This window comes from Neomonachus schauinslandi, chromosome 5 (assembly GCF_002201575.2).
Source record: "Neomonachus schauinslandi chromosome 5, ASM220157v2, whole genome shotgun sequence".
Lineage (NCBI taxonomy): Eukaryota > Metazoa > Chordata > Mammalia > Carnivora > Phocidae > Neomonachus > Neomonachus schauinslandi.
The window spans coordinates 6,703,179-6,722,300 of record NC_058407.1 but is presented as its reverse complement, the minus strand read 5'-3'; the positions used below and the strand labels follow the sequence as shown (position 1 = coordinate 6,722,300).

The window sequence follows — 19,122 nt, the reverse complement described above, 5'->3', positions numbered from 1 at the left end:
GACCCGAGAGGAGGGTCTCAAGGCTGGACTCCCAGCGTCCACACGCCCTGGCCCGGCTTTCTGTCTCCAGGAATCTAGCCTCAAAAAAACCATCTGAGGGGCATCTGGCTGGCTCAGTCGGTAGAGCACGCAACTCTCGATGTCAAGTTGTGAGTTCAAGCCCAACACTGGGTGTGGAGCCAACTTAAAAAAAAAAAAAATCATCTGAAAGGAGGGTGAGGCAGGCCACCGTTATTTACAAAGTCCACAAATGGGAAACAGCCCAACTGTCCAAGGATAGGGGATTTGCTACATAATAAATCATGATCCGGGGGCGCCTGGGTGGCTCAGATGGTTAAGCGTCTGCCTTCAGCTCAGATCATGATCCCAGGGTCCTGGGATCGAGTCCCGCATCGGGCTCTCTGCTCCTTGAGAGCCTGCTTCTCCCTCTGCCTCTCTCTCTCTGTCTCTCATGAATAAATTAAAATCTTAAAAATAAATAAATAAATCATGATCTGTGTGGGCTTATGGAGAATGTGTGACCCCAGGGGAAAGCCCATCTGATGAGGGGAAAAGCAGCAGCCCCCCGATGGGCCATGTGGTTTCATCAGAGCGATTGGTGTTTCCTCGGGATGTCCAGTATTTTTTTCCTGTGCATGGCTTTCTGTACAGTCCAAACCTTACAGGACGAACACCAACACACATTAGAAATAAGTGCTGGGCCCCTTCCTGTCTCCTCTCCCACCGCCCCCCACCAATGACACAAGTCGCAGAGCCTCAGGGAACTGCAGAAGGGTTAGTAATAGCAAAGTTTTATTTCAATGTTTTTTCTGCTCATAAATGATTCTGAAAAAGCCCATATGCAAGAGGCGAACCCACCCTTGTCTAAAGGCAACATCAAGATCACGGAGAATGCTGCTCAGACGAAACCTCCCCTCTGCTGGGGTGCAGGCAGCATGAGGGGCGGGTCTGGGACAGAGGAATAAATACACGTCTCAGCTCGGCCATCAGCGCTGGTGGCCCGGGCTCCCGAGGCGGTCAACCAGACTGCCGGCCTGACAGACTGCCGGCCTGAATGCTCAGGTGTGTTGGGGAAGATGCTGAGGCTTCCAGAGGGCCCGTGTGCCCACCAGAGGAGCCCTCGGCCAGCCCCCTCCTCCTCCTACTCCAGCCCGGAGGGGGGAGAGCCCAGCTCCCTGCTGGCTGGGCTTGCCTGGGTCCTGGGGTGGGGGACAGACTCTCTACCCCACGGCGCCTGCCAAGAGGACTTTTTGGTGTTACTGTCATGTAGTGTCAGGTGCTGAGGCCAGGCTGTGGCCCTGAGCAGGTAGTGAGGGGTGGCAGGCGAGGGTCCCGAGGCAGTGCCTGGGAGGGGGAGGGGGGGTCCCTGGCACCTGCAGCTCTGGGCTACCTGTACATTCGTGTTTATTTCCAGATGTCGTCTGCCCTGGGAGGGGTGGGTGGAGCGTGGTGCTTGCAGCCTTGGCCTAGTAGTGTGTGGGTGGGTGGCGTGGAGGGAGGGGAGGGCCAGGGCCAGGGCCGAGCATCACTGGTAAGAACCGATGAGGGCCAGACAGGAACCCGCCCAGAAGGTGGCTGGTGGCAGCCCACCTGTAACAGAACCCTGCTCCCAAAGGGGTCCCTCAGGGGCCAGCCCAGCGGGATAGCCAGCCAAGCACAGGCAGGCCAGGCTAAACCCGGGGCCGCAGTGGGAGATGTGGGGGAAGGAAGTGATGTTAAAGAACAGTGGCGGGAGGTGTGGACAGGGCACGGTGAGTATGCGGGGCGGGCACGCGAGCAGCCAGTGCCTGGCCCTCAGAAGGCGAAGCAGCGCTCCTTGGGGTGGCCCACGCGGTCCAGGTTAGGCAGGCAGGCGTACTGGATCATGGGCGGGGGTCCACACATCAGTATCAGTGGCTCCTCCTCTGGAGGCGGGAGGTGATCCCGGATCATCTCTTCATTTACGAAGCCCTGGCTGTAGTCCCAGGCTGTGGGCGGAAGACCAGGTGAGTCCAAGTGTGGCCGTGTGACTGCCCAACGACTGCCCACCTGCCCAAAGCCCCCTCCCCTTGACCGTTATACTCCTGTACCTTGAGTTTTTCCCTTCTTTCAACAAACACTGAAGAATGAAGAGGCTGATCCAGAGCAAACGCTTGCTCTGGTCCCCTGCCCCAGCCTGGCTCGCCCAGAACAAACAGCCAGTAAGCAATTAACAAAATGGCAATAGTGCATAGCTATCAATATTTACTTTAAATGTAAATGGGCTAAATTCTCCAATCAAAAGTGGCTGAGTGGATAAAAAACAAGACCTGTCTATATGGACACAAAAACAGACACATAAATCCATGGAACAGAATAGAAAGCCCAGAAATAAACACATGATTATATGGTCAATTCATCTTCAACAAAGGAGGCAAGAATATCCAATGGGGAAAAAGGCAGTCTCTTCAACAAATGGTGTTGGGGAAACCAGACCGCTACATGCAAAAGGATGAAACTAGACCATTTTTGTACACCATACACACACACAAAAAAACCCCTCAAAATGGGTTAAGGACCTAAATGTGAGACCTGAAACTATAAAAACACTAGAAGAGAGCACAGGCGGTAATGTCTCTAACATCAGCCATAGCAACATTTTTCTAGATAGGTCCCCAGAGGCAAGAGAAATCAAAGCAAAAATAAACTATTGGGACTACATCAAAATAAAAAGCTTCTGCACAGCAGAGAAAACAACCAACAAAACTAAAAGACAACCTACGGAATGGGAGCAGATATTTACAAATGACATATCAGATAAAGGATTAGTATCCAAAATATATAAAGAACTGATACAACTCAACATCCAAAAAACAAACAGTCCAATTAAAAAATGGGCAGGACTTCGGCTCAGGTCATGATCCTGGAGTCCCGGGATCGAGTCCCGCATCGGGCTCCCTGCTCAGCAGGGAGTCTGCTTCTCCCTCTGACCCTCCCCCCTCTCATGTGCTCTCTCTCTCTCTCATTCTCGCTCTCTCAAATGATGAATAAATAAAAAAATAAAATCTTTAAAAAAAAAAAAATGGGCAGGAGACATGAACAGACATTTCTCCAGAGACATCCAGATGGCCAACAGACACATGAAAAGATGCTCCACATCACTCATCAGCAGGAAATACAAATCAAAACTACAATGAGATATCACCTCACACCTGTCACAGTGGCTAAAATAAAAAACACAAAAATAAAAATAAAAAAATACAAACAAACAAAAAAACCCCACAAAAAACAAGAGGTGTTGGCAAGGATGTGGAGAAAATGGAACCCTTGTGCACTGTTGGTGGGAAGGCAAACTGGTGCAGCCACTGTGGAAAACAGTATGGAGGTGCCTCAAAAAATTAAAAATAGAATTACACTATGATCCAATAATCACGCAACTGGGTATTTATTTACCCACAGAATACAAAAACACTAATTCAAAGGGATACATGCACCCTTATGTTTATAGCCACGTTATTTACAATAGCCAAATTATGGAAGCAGCCCAAGTGTCCATCAATTGATGAACGGATAAAGAAGATGTGGTGTGTATATATAATGGAATATTAGCCATAATGAAATCTTGCCATTTGCAACAACATGGATGGATCTAGAGAATATAAGGCTAAGTGAAGTCAGTCAGTCAGAGAAAGACAAATACCAGATGATGTCACTCACATATGGAACTTAAGAAACAAAACAAAGAAAAAAAAAAAAAACCCAGACAAACCAGAAAACAGACTCTTTAACTGTGGAGAACAGAGAGATGGTTATCAGAGGGGAGGTGGATGGGGGGATGGGTGAAACAGGTGAGGGGATGAAGAAGACACCTATCATGCTGAGCACTAAGTAATGTATAGAATTGTTGAATTGTACTTCATTGTACACCTGAAATGTGTAACACTGTATGTTAACTACACTGGAATTAGAAGAAAACAAACAAGACCTATCTACATGTTGCCTACAAAACACTCACTTCAGATGTTTGTAAGGACACACGCAGACTGAGAGTGAAGGGACGGAAAAAGATATTCTATGCAAATGGAAATGAAAAGAAAGCTAGAGTAAATAAGAGACAAAGATGGGCATTACATAAAGGTAAAGAGGTCAATCCAACAAGGATATTAACACTGGTCAATATATATGCACCCAACATAGAAGTACCAATTATATAAAGCCAATACTAACAGATCTAAAGGGAGAAATAGCAACACAATAATAGTAAGGGATTTTTAAAAAAGATTATTTATTTGAGAGAGAGAGAGAGAAAGGGAGCAGGAGGGAGAGGGAGAGAGAATCTGAAGCAGACTCTGCCCTGAGCATAGCGCCCGAAATGGGGCTCGATCTCATGACCTCGAGATCATGACCTGAGCTGAAACCAAGAGTTGGATGCTTAACTGACTGAGCCACCCAGGTGCCCCAATAGGGAGGGATTTTAATACCCCACTTTTATCAATGGATAGGTCACCCAGACAGAAAAGCAATAAGGAAACATTGGCCTTAAGGAACACGTTAGACCAGATGGACCTAACAAACATTTATAGAACATTCCATCCAAAAGCACACACACATTCTGCTCAAGTGCACACCTCACAGCTGTCAGAATGCCATCATCAGAAGACAGGAAACAACAAGTGTTGGCGAGGATGTGGAGAAAAAGGGACCCTCAAGCACTGTGGGTGGGAATGCAAGCTGGTGCAGCCACTGAAGAAAACAGTATGGAGGTGCCTCAAAAAATTAAAGATAGAATTACACTATGGGGCGCCTGGGTGGCTCAGTCGGTTGAGCGACTGCCTTCGGCTCAGGCCATGATCCCAGGGTCCTGGGATCGAGCCCTGCATCGGGCTCCCTGCTCTGCGGGGAGCCTGCTTCTCCCTCTCCCACTCCCCCTGCTTGTGTTCCCTCTCTCGCTGTGTCTCTCTCTGTCAAATAAATAAAATCTTTTAAAAAAAAAAAAAAAAAGAATTACACTATGATCCAGCAATCCCACTTTTGGGTATTTATCTGAAGAAAATGAAAACACTACTCAAAAAGAGTTCTGCACCCCATGTTCACTGCTGCATTGTTTACAACAGCCAAGATAGGGAAGCAGCGGAAATGTCCATTAATGGATACATGGGTAAAGAAAGTGTGTTATAAATACTGTCAGGGAGCAAGAATTCCTGTCCCTTCAAGGTCCTTCTAGCTGGGCTAAGAATCAAATTGACATGAGAGAGATTAACAGGAGAAAATCAAATTTAAGAGCGTACATACAGGGAATCCACACAGACACAGACATTCCAAAGAGAGTCAGGCAAAATGAGGTCTGTATGTCATTCTGAACTAAGGAGAAGGGGTCAGGGCTCTGGGATTTCGGAGGGAAGGAATGCATTTCACAAGGTGATAAGAAGAGCAGATGTTTGGTAATTAGATGTTTGCCCTACCCGACAGATGGATCACTCAGGTAAAATTTACCTCTGTTAATAGCCCTTATTCTGGGAAAGACCCCCAATTTAGATTCTTCTGTATAGTTAAGGAAGGGATCAAAGTTTCTCTTGAGCTCAGCAGGGTCTCAAGTGCCTCTAGCTCAAGATAATCCACATGCCAAAGTGGCACATTTGGGGGGGGGGGGAGGAGTGTCCTGAACCCCTTCAATACAATGGAATATTACTCAGCCACAGAAAAGAATGAAATCTTGCCATTTGTGACAACATGGACGGGCCTCGGGGGCATTATGCTAAGTGAAATGAGTCAGACAGAAAGTCAAAATACTGTATGAGCTCACTTATATGTGGACTCTTTAAAAAAAAAACAAAGAAGGGCGCCTGGGTGGCTCAGTCGGTTAAGCGACTGCCTTCGGCTCAGGTCGTGATCCTGGAGTCCCGGGATCGAGTCCCGCATCAGGCTCCCTGCTCAGCGGGGAGTCTGCTTCTCCCTCTGACCCTCCCCCCTCTCATGCTCTCTATCTCATTCTCTCTCTCAAATAAATAAATAAAATCTTTAAAAAAAAAACAAAAACAAAGAAAACCCAACAAAACCAAAACACCCCAAGCTCATAGATAAAGAGAACAGATTGCTGGTTGCCAGAGGCAGGGGTGGGGAGAGGGAGAAATAGGTGGAGGAGGTTTAAGTCTATTTTTAAGAAATTGCACGGGACTAAGCTATATTTGCTAGTGTGTAAAATGTGCAGGTACAGAACACAGCTCAATTTTACCAGGATTTTGTTTAGATAGTGTATTTTTCTTTATACAGGTACTGAAGGTGGCTTCGTGGGCAAACGCAGGGCAGCTGTCCTTGCCACGTGAGCTCACCCCACTCCCCGATCCTTCACTTCCACACTAGCCTAGCCCGCCTGCTACCATGACCTTTCTCAGCACGTTTATACCCAACGTTGTAGCAACACCCCAACTCCTCTTGAACTGTGGGTCAGGGTAATAATAAACGTACGTGTGAGATGCTAGACCACCCAGCCCAAAGTCCTCCTTGGCGGGTAACTGGCTGCTGTTTGAACGGGTCCCCAGGAGGCAGCACTCCAGTGGTGAGCCATGTGTCACCACCAGGGGTCAGCGCCGGGCCCTCCTCCGCGGGCCACAGGGACCAGCCTACCCTCCCATGAGACCAGCAGGGAGGAAACACCGGTTTCCCACCCCTGATTGAGACAGGGATACAAAAGAAATATTCCTTCCTTTACTGTAGGAAAAGGAGCAACTCCCCTTCTCGGTGGCCCTGCCAGACCTCCCTGCCTGGCCCTACAGTTGGCCTGTGAACAGCGGGGGGGGGGGGGGGGGGGGGGGACGAACAGCACGGGTCCACTCATATGTGCATTTTTGGCCATTAGTACACTACTGTTAATATATTTTCCTTATGATTTTCTTGTTAACACTTTCTTCTCTCTAGCCCAGTTTATTGTAAGAATACCACAGGTGTGACATACAAAATAGGTGTTAATGGGTGATTTGTGTTCTTGGTAAGGCTTCTGGTCAACAGTAGGCTATGAGTGGTTACGTTTTTGTGGAGTCAAAAGTTCTATGCGGATTTTCAAGGGCACATGGGGGTCAGTGCCCCGAATCCTGCTGTTGCCCAAGGTCAACTGTGCTTTGTTTCTCCCTGGTCTCACTAACCACCTGCTACTTGACTCTGTAACTTGCTAATAAGCCTGTTTCCTGTTCATCTTCCCCCACTAGAACATCAGCTCACGGGGCCAAGCCAGCTTCAGGAACAGAGTGGACAAGGAGCCTGGTTCAGATGGGCTGGTCCAGGCTGGCCGGCCAGCGACATATCTCGGGGTACTGCTGTCAGGTCCACAATCCAACCAGGCCCACACATAGCTCTTGGCCAGGAGGCCCAGGACCCGGCTGGATCACCCCAGAAGGACGGCTCCTCTCGGGGATGGGTCCAGATGACCCAGCTCATGAGACGGGCGCCCATCCCTAGCGCCCATCTGCTCAGTTCCAGGGGAAGCAGAGGTGGGGTGTCCCCACACCATGGTTGAGCCCTGAGGAACTGTGGGCCCCAGGAGGACGGGGGAGGCAAAGCAAGGGCACGGTGGCCGATCACACACTGGGGCCCGTAAGGGTGCTTCGAAAATGTCGTTTCCAACATTTAGAAGTTTCCCGTGGAGATGCAGGTCCCTGCTTCTCTTGAAAAGTAGAAGGGCCTGACCGACAGGGCTGCCGCCACACAGAAGGACCGCACCACTCGGCCAAACATCGTCAGTGTCGCAGACCAAGAAGCCTGAGCTACTGCTTTTCTCACAGCAAAGAAGAAATTGAGATATTTCTTGTACCCACATCTCTACCTACAGCAGGAGAATGAAGCAGAATTCAACTCCCAGAGGGCAGCCTTGTTTCAGGCTTTGCAGGCAGCCCTCACTTGCCGCTCCTACGTGACCTTGGCATGGGCAGAAGGAGGGTCACTGTAGGTCAGCCCAGCCCCCAAGGCCCAGGGAGAAAACGGTGTAACATGCCTTACAGGGTACAAACCGTACAGGGGGCGCAGTTGCCCCCACCCCCCCGCAGTGACCCTGCTGACCTGCCCCAGAGTGAGGCCCCCCACCAAGGGCAGAAGGCCAGCTTGCTTTGTCCAGTAAGGGCGGAAGGCCTTGGGCTCTGGAGGAGGATGGGAGTTCAAGCCTCAGCTCCGCTGTTTTCTAGCTGGGGGTTCCCCTCTCTGACCCCTCCTTCATCTGTGAGGTGGGGTCACACCACCTCTCTCTCCCAGAACCACCCTGAGCACCATCGGAGACCAAGCGAGTCGAAGGCCCAGCACCCTCACCCAGCCCAGCCCACCCAGCGCTTCTGTCTCACCTTCAGGGGCCTTGTCCACAGTGTACCAGAGCTTGAAGCGAGCAGAATGTTCGTTCCTCAGTTCCTCCAGCTCGGGCCGCAGCAGGATGTCCTTCTCAGTCTGGGGGGGGGAGGGGGGCGCAGGGCCCGGAGGTCAGGAGGGACTGCCCTTGGAGACACTCGTCGCCCAAATGGCTCATCATCCCTCCCACCGTGGGCCACACACTTGGCAAAGCTTGCAGGACAGCAGCCCGGCGGAGCTGACCCAGACTCCCAGAAACGTGCGCCCCGTTCTGCCCATCTCGCCCGAGGCACAGCTCGAAGCTGCGGATGACGTTCATTACAAATGGCGTTTGCAGATGGTTTCTACCGCTGTGGGGACACGTGCCCCCACATAACGGGGTGGAGGAAGCGAACAGCTGAACACAGGTACAGTCAACTACAGAACAAGGAAAGACCGAAGCAAACAGGCCAAAACCTGCGCAGTGCCTGTCCCACTTAAAATAGCAGTTGGTTCTGGGGCGCCTGGGTGGCTCAGTTGGTTAAGCGACTGCCTTCGGCTCAGGTCATGATCCTGGAGTCCCTGGATTGAGTCCCGCATCGGGCTCCCTGCTCAGCGGGGATCCTGCTTCTCCCTTTCCCACTCCCTCTGCTTGTGTTCCCTCTCTCGCTGTGTCTTTCTCTGTCAAATAAATAAATAAAATCTTAAAAAAAAAAAAAAATAGCAGTTGGTTCTGGTGACAGGTGCCCCATCCCTCAGATAAGCCTCCTTACGTTCTGGTATCTTGGGTTGCACATCCTTAAATCGGGAAATGCAGACAACTAGTCCCCAAATCACACCTGCTCCTTCCACGGTCTCACCTACGCTGTGGCCTACAGCTCCCCACTCTCTGCTCCCACCGGCTTCATCCAGTTGGCTCCATGTGGCCAGTCCTTCAGCTTGGTGTCACGTCCTCCAGGAAGCCTTCCTAGACTCGCCAGGGACATCAGCGACCTGCTCCTCACATGACCCCTCTGACCACAGGCCTCTCCGCCTCACAAGTCTCCAGGTCACTCCCAGATAGAAGGGACTCCTCAAGCCAGTGGGCGGCGTGACTGACTTCATGGGACTGTTATAAACTGGGGGCCAAAGGGCTCTGTCAACCAGAAGGGATCACCTACTCACAAACCACTACTGAGCCCCTAAGCTGGGGCAGCATGGCCCTCCCCAGGGAGGCAGACCTGGGAGAGGTGGGGATGCATTTTCTCTGCTCCCACAGGACCAATGGCACCTCGACATGCTCAGCGAAAGGGGCTACTGGGGGGCTATTCACAGCAGGGACTGAGCAGGAAAGGACGGATGATTCGAAGCCACAGCAATTAATATTTCCTGAGTAACCACTGCATGGAGGGGGTCTTGCTGACAGGAGGGACTGACCCAGCTCAAGGTGCACTTATTCTCACAAGGACCCTGAAGGTCTGGTTTCTCAGTATTCCCCTCCAGGAAATGGGCTGCAGGCAGGAGGCATGAGTCTCTGCAGGTCCCAGGGAGGAGGATGTTGATTGTTTCTTCCATTTCTTTTCTTTTCTTTTCTTTTTTGAAGTAGGCTCCATGCCCAGCGTGAAGCCCAATGCAGGGCTTGAACTCGCAACCCCGAGATCAAGACCAGAGCTGAAATCAAGAGTCAGACACTTCATCGACTGAGCTGCCCAGGCGCCCCTCGTTTCTCCCATTTCTCAGGGGGGCAGTGGGCCCCTCCTGCCCTGATCGAGTGAGGACAGGGCCAGGGCTCAGGCTGGACAAGCTCTGTGTAAAAAATGCTAAAATATGGAAGTAAAGAAAAATCCCGATAGTCCTCAGAGATAACAAGTGTTAGGATTTTTTGTATGTCTTTTAGGCTTCGCTTTCGAATAAGTACATATACTTTCTTTTTAACAAAAATGGGATCAGAGGACGCATGCCACCTTGTCACCTGCTCTTCCAAGGTAAGAACATGTCACAGACCCTCCACGTGTCATCAGCCTCTGAGTGCCTGCGCTTCCCTTACCAGCTGCCCAGCTTGCGCCGGACAGAGGGACCACCTGTTCTCCACTGAAGGGCATTTAAATCGTTTTGAACACCCTCCTTCATAAACAATGTCTCTCTGCCCATCCTCACTGCCCTACCAATTCCTTAGATAAATCTCAGAAAGTGGAGTTCGGGGCAGAAAACTCCACATGGGTAAGGCATTCGCTACACGTGGGTTTCAGTCATTCACACACCAGCAGGGCGCCCAACACCGTCCCTCTTCCTACGCCTTTGCCGGCCCTGGGTAATAACCATTTAGTCTTGGCCAATCAGATGGATGGAAAGTAAATCTCATGTTTTATTTACTTATGTATTTACTTTAAAGTTTATTCATTCATTCTTTTTTTTTTTTTTAAGTAATCTCTATGCCCAATGTGGAGCTCGAACCCATGACCCCGAGATCAAGAGTTGCGTGCTCTTCCCAATGAGCCAGCCAGGTGCCTGTATTTTTTATTACTTAAAAAAAAAGGTAAGTTTGTCACTGGCTCTAGTTGTATCTTACTAGTTTGAAAAGACTCTTTCTATATTGGTGATGAGGTACGGATTTTTCCTGGAGTTATTTATCAATCTTATTTATAAGGTTTTCTCATTTGTAAGCCAATGGGCTCTCCTTTCGTGTCTTGCTTACACTGCCCATCCTCATTCATTCATTCAGTACTCATAAAAATGCTCACCTAGCCCCTCTAAAGCTTCACTTTTCTACATATACATTTTTTTTTAAAGATTTTTATTTATTTGACAGAGAGAGACACAGCGAGAGAGGAAACACAAGCAGGGGGAGTGGGAGAGGGAGAAGCAGGCTCCCGCCGAGCCAGGAGCCCGATGCGGGGCTCGATCCCGGGACCCTGGGATCATGACCTGAGCTGAAGGCCCAACCAACTGAGCCACCCAGGTGCCCCTCTACATGTATATTTTTAACCTAAACCTCATTTTACTGGAAGGTTAAAGTAGGGATCTACTCCACATTTTCCAAATTCATAGCAACTAAGCCGACACTCTTTTCGTCCCTCTCCTCGAGTTGAAATGCCACCTGCAAAGCCTTGGATATACTTGGGCCTGTTTCTAGGCCAGTGCTGCTCAGCGGAACTTTCTGCAATGATGGGGATGGGAATGTTCTAGATCTCTTATCCCAGACAGTAACCACGAGCCACAGGTGGCTACAGAACCCATGAAACGCGGCTAGTAAAACTGGGAAAGGGAGTTGTAAATTTTAGTTAATCCTCATTAACTTAAATATAAACAGCACATGTTCTAGCATGTTCCAGCACAGTCTAGACTTTCCATTATGTTACCAGAAATGCTTTAAGTCCAGTAAGCCCGGCTGTCACATGTGGTTCAGGAACCACTGTTCCCAACACTGATGCTTTAGTAGCACCCTCCAGCGGGCTGGATTCCTCCTTCTTATTCTTCTCAAAACTTTCTTGGTTGTGCACGGACACTTTGTCCTCACATAATACTAACACCTTCTCTGCTTTTTTTCCACTCTCCTGCCACCACGGGGGCACACTGCAACTTCCAAAGGCTATGTAACTTGCCACACTGCCCCAACGGAATGCAAAAACAGGTATGGAATCCAGCTGCTTCTAATAAGCCAGACATTAGAAAGGTTTGCAAACAGGGGGTGCCTGGGTGGCTCAGTTGGTTAAGCGACTGCCTTCGGCTCAGGTCATGATCCTGGAGTCCCGGGATCCTGGAGTCCCGGGATCGAGTCCCGCATCGGGCTCCCTGCTCGGCAGGGAGTCTGCTTCTCCCTCTGACCCTCCTCCCTCTCATGCTCTCTGTCTCTCATTCTCTCTCTCTCAATAAATAAATAAAATCTTAAAAAAAAAAAAAAAGAGGTTTGCAAACATACAAAACGGGACATTTTCCAAAATAGTTATTTTTCATAAAATACGCTCTGGCTCAAGTCCTGGTCCCACTACTTCCTGTGAGCCTGGTCGGTCAAGCACCTCTCTGGGTATCTGAGCTCAGAGCTGTAAAGTGAGCAATTCCACCACCCTGGCTAGTGAGCCAACAGGCCTGAGGATGCCCTGTACAGGCAACACAAGAGTGACAGCCTCCAGAGACTAGCCCAGCAGCACCGAGTGGAACCGCCATCCCCCACCCCACCCCACCCCCACCAGCTTAGAATTACTGGCTCTTCCCACCCACCCTGGGGCCTCATCAAAGTCACCTCGGTTGGCTCCAGGGCAATATCCTGTAGTTGTGGGAGTCCAAGGACCTTACAGATGGACGGGACAGAGCCTGGGCCAGAGGGGCCCTGGGACAAGCTGACCTGAACCATATCTAGAGGCGCGGCAGGCCTGAGCGCGGCCCCCGCGCTGTTGGGGGAGGGGTATCTCACCTCGGCCTTCCCCCAAAGGGGTGTCACTTTGCAAAATCCACATACTCAGTCATAAAACACTAAACCTAGAAAGACCCTTGGGGTGACCTTGTTTCATCAGCTAATTCCACAATGAGGGAGCAGAGCCCAGAGAGGGAAAGTGGTCTGTCCAAGGTCACACAACAGGCCAGGGCAGACAGGCGGTAGGGTAGGCGTGGGGAGGAGGACATGCACTCGGGAGTCAGAGAGACCAGGTCCAGACCCGGCCCCGAGACCCCCAGCTCAGGGCGGGCCTGCAGCTGTGCTCTCGGCCCCTCTGTAAGGATTGGCCCCTCTGGCTCCAGGCCAGCCCCAGCCCCAGCCCAGGCCGGCATTCTTCCACTTCACTGCCGGGTTCCTACCTCTGTTTGTGGGGCGAGTGCTGAGGTTTAGAGGAAGCAGCCAGGGAGCAAATCCCAGGGTGGGGGGTGCTCCAGGTGCCTCACCCCCTCGGCCCCCAAAGCAGCCCCACTTGGGTCAGACACTGGGCTCCAGACTGAAAAGCCTGACCCCCACCAGCCGCAGGAAGGCTGCCCATGCCCAGGACGCTCAGAGCACCCTCACATTTCAGCCACGGAGCCGCACAGACCCCCTGAGTGGTGCCTCGCAGGGCCCTGCACCCCCTCTCTGCAGGAGCCCGGTTTGCACGTCTCGGGATCACCCACTGACCTGGTTGGCAAACAGGAGGTGGCACACAGTAGGGTCATGTGGGTCTTTCATGATGGCGCGGATCACCTGCAGCATCGGGGTGATGCCTGCAAAACAGCAGCCCCCCACATGCTGAGTGAGCCCCTGCTGTATTCGTGCACACAGGCCCAGGCCCAGGCAGGAGGTGGCGTGTCAGGACAACCGAGCCTGGGCTCCTGACCTTGGGGAGCTCACAACTGCTTCTAATCTGTGCCTCGTCCCATGGTCTGACCCTGACCTTGACCCCCACCCATGACATCTGCCTGCCGAGGCTCAGCAAGGGGCTCAGAGTCCACGTACCGGTCCCTCCTGCAATCATGCCAACAGACTTCACCATCTTGATGACGGGGTTGGACTTCTTGTCTGGACGGATGGCAAACTTTCCTGCGGAGAGGAGCAGGGAGGAGATGGGGAGACCCCAGCTCTCAAACATGCCAAGCTTGGGGCTAGATGGGCTGGAGCATCGGCCCCCGCTTCGGGGGTCTGAGGTGCGGGCAGCCACCATTGGGGGTAAGACAGGATGAGAGAGTGACAAAGCCAGCAGAGAGGAGCAGGAAGATGGGCCCTTCGTTCCCACCACAGACGGTGTGGGGGGCAGTGGTGAGGCTGGGGAGCCAGAGATGCTCTGGCTCGATGCTTTCACTTGTCTGGTTTCAGTCAAACAAAGCCGGTCTGTGGGCAGCCAGTCTGCAACCCCTGTGCTGGCCAACTTCCCTCCTATACAGCCGGGGAAACGGAGGCCCCAGAGAGGAGACCGGCTGCCCAACAACGGCCACCCACCCAGGCAGCAGCAGACCCAGCATGCACTGTGCCCACCGGGGCCTCCGGGCACTCCAACCCAAAATCACCTTTGCCCTGGTAGACCAGCAGCCCGTTCGGGCCCCGGAACTCAATGGTGTCTCCAATCTTCAGGCTTTCCAGGTACTGGGACATCTTCCCTCCAGCAGGGAACTTGGGATGGGTGTCTTTGAAGTAAACCTGCAAGACACACCCAGTCCTCAGGCCCCATTCCCAGGGTCACCGGGCTGAGCTCTGGGCCGCAGAGGGAAGGGAGCGCCTCTTCCAGGGTTCTCTGCGGCCTGTGCGTGGCTCTCTCACGTAAGGCCCTGTCCACCCATCTAAACTCACCCATCTGCATGCCAGCCCCCCAGGAGTCTGCTCTTCCCTAACATTCCCTCTGAACAAAGCATCAGCCTGGTGAACAAGGCTCCCAACTCGAGGGCTTAATGTATTAACATTCGGCCAAGAACGGTCTCTGTGTCCCCTCCCGGTGGGAGATTCCCACGCTGTCAGCACAGAAAAGGCTCCGGGAAGTGGGCTTAGCTCCCTCCTGTGCATGTTTGGTTTTTTCCATTCTGTGCTGTCATAAAAACAGCGTTTCTGGAACAACTTCCCTCCCTGTGCCCTGTGGGACTTCCTCTTTGAGAGAAAAGAAGTGCTACAAGACAGAGATGGGGAGCCTGAGGGCATGCAGCTCGCCCTGCCCAGCGCTGAGGGTGCTGTGCTGGGGGGTGGCCAGCAGCAGTGATGGGCAGGGAGGGGCTGCTGGGGAGGGAGACAGGCAGCCCCAAAGGCCTGGGCCTCGGGGAGAACACAGCACAGGGGGGTGTCAGCATGGGGGAAGCGCAAGGACAGGGAGAGGCGGCCAGAGCCATGTGCAGGCCAGGACTCTGACCTTTGTCCGGGGCCAATGGGGAGCAGGGAGCAAGGTCTCTGAGCCAGAAGGGGCCTGGTCTTCCTGAGTTTCCCATCCTTTACTTGGATCCCAGCCCCACCCCCAACACCTTCTCCACATCCGGCTAGAGTGATTCCAACAAGAACAGATGCTCCAACCCTCGACACATTCCCTTTCCTTCTGGACAAAGCCCTAAACCTTACTGCCTCCCTATCCCCCCTAGTCCTCTGAAGCCCCTGCCCTTTGGCTGCATCAGTCTTTTTTTTTTTTTTTTAAAGATTTTATTTATTTATTTGACAGAGAGAGAGACAGTGAGAGAGAGAGCACAAGCAGGGGGAGTGGGAGAGGGAGAAGCAGGCTTCCCGCTGAGCAGGGAGCCCGATGCGGGGCTTGATGCCAGGACCCTGGGATCATGACCTGAGCCGAAGGCAGATGCTTAACGACTGAGCCACCCAGGTGCCCCTGGCTGCATCAGTCTTTAAGTCTCCTTCTGACTTCAGGGCCTTTGCACCGGGAAGGTCCTTCTCCTTCCTCTCCGTCTGGTCAACGCCTCCTCGGCCTCCACGTCTTGGCCCTCTGTTACCTGCCTAGGGGAGCAGCTCCCATCACCCCACCTGCCCCACTCTGTGCCATTCCTGGTGTTCAGTCTCATGTGCTTCTCCCCTGGAGCAAGGGTATCCACTCTCCAGGCAAAGACAGGCTCCCGAGCCTGGGCCTGGGCACCCAGTACAATCTAAATGACACTAAGCTAAGGAGGGACCCAGGCCCAGCTCCTTTCCTGTCCTCACAGACCTGGCACCACCCCAGGACACTGTGAGACCCAGGGCCTCAGCTGCGGCCCACAGGGGCCTCTGCCTCTGTCCTTCTGCCCACGAGGGGCCCAGTGAGGGGGCCCACACAGTGGAATTAGGACAGTAAGCCTGGCCCCCAGGAGTGCTGAGCCAGGGTGGCCATGGGGGTTTGGGCCTTTCCTGGGAGGGTCTCCACACCCCACCTCCACTGGCCTGGGCTGGTTTGCATTTGTTGGACGTGTAATCTGAGTACATGGATCGTTCTGTAAAGCTTGTGCTTCTAATTTTCACAAAAGTATACTGTGCTATGGTTGTCATTTCTCTTTCCACTTGATGTGATGACTTTTTTTTTAGAGAGAGAGAGCACACGTGCAAGAGAGCACAGTGCGCAAGTAGGGGGGAGGGGCAGAGGGAGAGAGAATTTCAAGCAGACTCCACGGGGCTCGATTTCACAACCCTGAGATCATGACCTGAGCCAAAATCAAGAGTCGGACGCTTAACCAACTGAGCCACCTGGGTGCCCCTCAACGTGATGATTCTTAAGATCCTTGCTGACTGTTCTGGGCATCTCTGATCTAATGGCTTCATCTCTTCCACAGCGTGTACCCACCCCTCACCCATGATGGATCTCAGCTCCCCAGACAATGACCTGAGCTCCTCACACCACTCTTGAGGGGGCTTTAGACTGTTTCTTAGGGAAACGTGCTCAGGAAAGGACCGGCTGGTCACGGAGCCCGTGTGACTGAGTGTGGTGAGGCAGGCCCCCTGGGGCCACAACCGGACACCCAGTGTCCTAGGCTCTGCCCGTCCAAGAGCAGGTAAGTGAGCTCTGTACGAGCTGGTCAACCTTCCTGGTTTCTCTCCTGCAGACGATCTGTCCTTAGATCCTGCCCTCTGCCAAGCCCCCACATTTGGCTTGTGCTGGGAAACTCCAGTTTGCTATTCATTCAGAAACCAGGCACGAGGGAGCACTGGGCCTTCAGAGACCAGAGTACAAGGGATGTGGTCACTCCTGCCCCCACACGGCCGCAGCCCCAAGACCTCACCTTGATGACCAGGTCCACAAAGCCCTTGTCGTCATCGCTGGAGACGGGCGTGTAGGGCCGAATAACCAGGTTTCCATCGATCCGAGCTGAGAGGTAGATGTGCTGGCCTGCAGGATGAGGAGGGGTGATGCCGGTCCCAAAGGGGCCACAGACTACCTCTGCAGGCTGTGCTGGGTCGAGTCAGCCATCGCCCCGTGCTCCGCCCTGTCCTCAGAGGCCAGCCTGGCCTGGGCTCCAGGGCCCCCTTCCCGCCCCCACCCCCCGGGGATTCCCATCACGCCCCAGCTTCCTGCTGCCACACCTCTGCTCCTGCCGGGGACACTGCCGGGGACAGCGGGGATTTCCCCTCTCTTTCGGACACTCATCTTTGGAGGCCCAGTGTGGCTGTCACCTTGAAGCCTTCCCCACTCTCCCTAGTTCAAGTGTAAAGCTCCCACTCTCTGACCTAGCCCCCGGCGTCACTCACCGACGGGGAGGCCCAGGATGTGCTCCGGCGATGGCAGGGCGAAGCGGAAGCGCCGGGTGTCGTGGCTGATCAGCTGCAAAGAGACCCGAGCCGTTGGGCGGCGCCCCGCCCCCAGCCCTCAGAGCTGCTCGTGCCCCGTGCCACCCAGAAGGGATGCTGTTGCCACTGCGGACACACATCCTGCACACACGTGTGCACGGGCGCCGGAGGCAAGCACACCACGTCTGCTCCTACTGGCCCAGGGAAGGGCAGGGGCCCGCCCGGGGCCACCCAGCAAGGTGATCAGGGTAGGGAACAAACTCAGGATCCCAGAGGGAGGCTGCCAGATGGCCCAGAGAATTCTGGCAGCAAGGGGGAGGATCCAACCCTGCCATCAGCTTGGGCAGTGTCCTGGGGTGGCAGGAAGACCTCGGGCCCTGGGCTGGCAAGCTAGGGGCAGAGCTGAGACAAGGCCCGTGTACCCGGGCCGAGGACACAAGAGAGGGGCTCCAGATTACACTAAAAGCCCCCTGAGAAGTGGGACGGCTGTGACTGCAGCAGGGCTGCACAGGGCAGGAAGCGTGCCAGCCCCACTGCTCACGAGGTCATGGCCACGGCTAAGAGCCCTAAGCCAGGCCTCCACCCTGCGCAGGATGGGCAGGTGACAGCCACTTCCCCTCCAGAGCAGGGCAGAGGCTGGTTAAGGGCCAGGCTGGGCTGAAAAAGGAGCCGGAACCCAAGCCCCTGAATCCCCATTAAGCAGTCTTAAACCAAGGCCAGGGGAGGCAAGCCTCCCACAGTAAGCTGTAGTCAGAGCCGGGAACAAGCCCAGCACCCTAGCCCCCTGAGGCCCCTGTGGGGTCTCTCCTGCACCCGGGGCAGCCAGGCCGGGGGGTGTGGAGGGGCCGCACAGAAGGCAGGCCGCTGTCCAGCACTGGTCCGCACCCACACGAGACCAGGCGACGTGGCAAGGTCACGGATGGACACAGTGTCATCACTTGGAGGGAGGACAGCAGACTCCTCCAGAGGAGCAGAGCATCATTCTGAGTGTCCCTGAAGCGTCCGAGCAGAGCCAGGAGGCCTGGGTCTCAGAAAGCCAGAGCCCACCCACCACTCAGGACGCAAGCAGCAGTCTCTCCACCCCAGCAGCCCAGGCCTGAGGCTGCCTCCCCCGGGAACCTTGCACTCCACGCAAATGGAGCCCCCAGGCCTCCTGGGAACAGATTCCAGGATTATCCATTGGTCCTGGGGCTCAAGGTCAGAAACCCACACGCCAGACAATTTTTGGAAGAAGAAGAGAAACGAGGGAAAGACTGATAATTCTTGGGCTGGATGACAGTGGCAGGACACATCTGTGTGGGGCTCAGCACGGTGCTGGTGTTCAGAAGGCTGCTGGCCGTGATGAGCCGAGCAGCCGACCCCCAGAGCTTCAGGGGGACCTTGAGGGTCAACAGGTATGGGCAGGGCAAGCAGTGGGGGCTTCCCTGTGCCCCTGGGGGAGCTTAGCAAAAGTATCAAAAAGCAGACCCACCTGCTGACCCCGGAAAGCCACCACTAGGCTACAACGGGGAGGCGGCAGATTTAACTGCTAAGACATTAGCCTCCGGCTCAATCAAAAGGGACTGGTGGGTCCACTGTGCAACATCCCTACAGGGAAATACTAGACTGTCGTCAAAAATAATGAACCAGCTTTAGGTGAGATGTGATAAGGTGTCCATGTTGTATGGCTGGCTAAAAAAATCAGGTTATTAAAAAAGTGAGAGTAGGGCGCCTGGGTGGCTCAGTTGGTTAAGCGACTGCCTTCGGCT

General features: G+C 53.4%; 1 protein-coding gene across 2 annotated transcripts in view; it reads right to left on the bottom strand.

Annotated features, from left to right (window-relative positions):
* Positions 1-778: 778 nt before the first annotated feature.
* LOC110578265 (NADH-cytochrome b5 reductase 3) overlaps positions 779-19,122 on the bottom strand; it is a 29,170-nt gene continuing 10,826 nt past the window's right edge. For both annotated transcript variants that reach the window (XM_021687779.1, XM_044915779.1), the window contains exons 3-9: positions 17,336-17,408; positions 16,870-16,976; positions 14,206-14,335; positions 13,658-13,741; positions 13,340-13,425; positions 8,283-8,382; positions 779-1,967 (exon numbers count right to left, since the gene is read on the bottom strand). In XM_021687779.1, the coding sequence (XP_021543454.1) occupies positions 1,795-1,967; positions 8,283-8,382; positions 13,340-13,425; positions 13,658-13,741; positions 14,206-14,335; positions 16,870-16,976; positions 17,336-17,408 (753 nt within the window). In that variant the 3' untranslated portion in view covers positions 779-1,794. The remainder of the gene's footprint in view (positions 1,968-8,282; positions 8,383-13,339; positions 13,426-13,657; positions 13,742-14,205; positions 14,336-16,869; positions 16,977-17,335; positions 17,409-19,122) is intronic.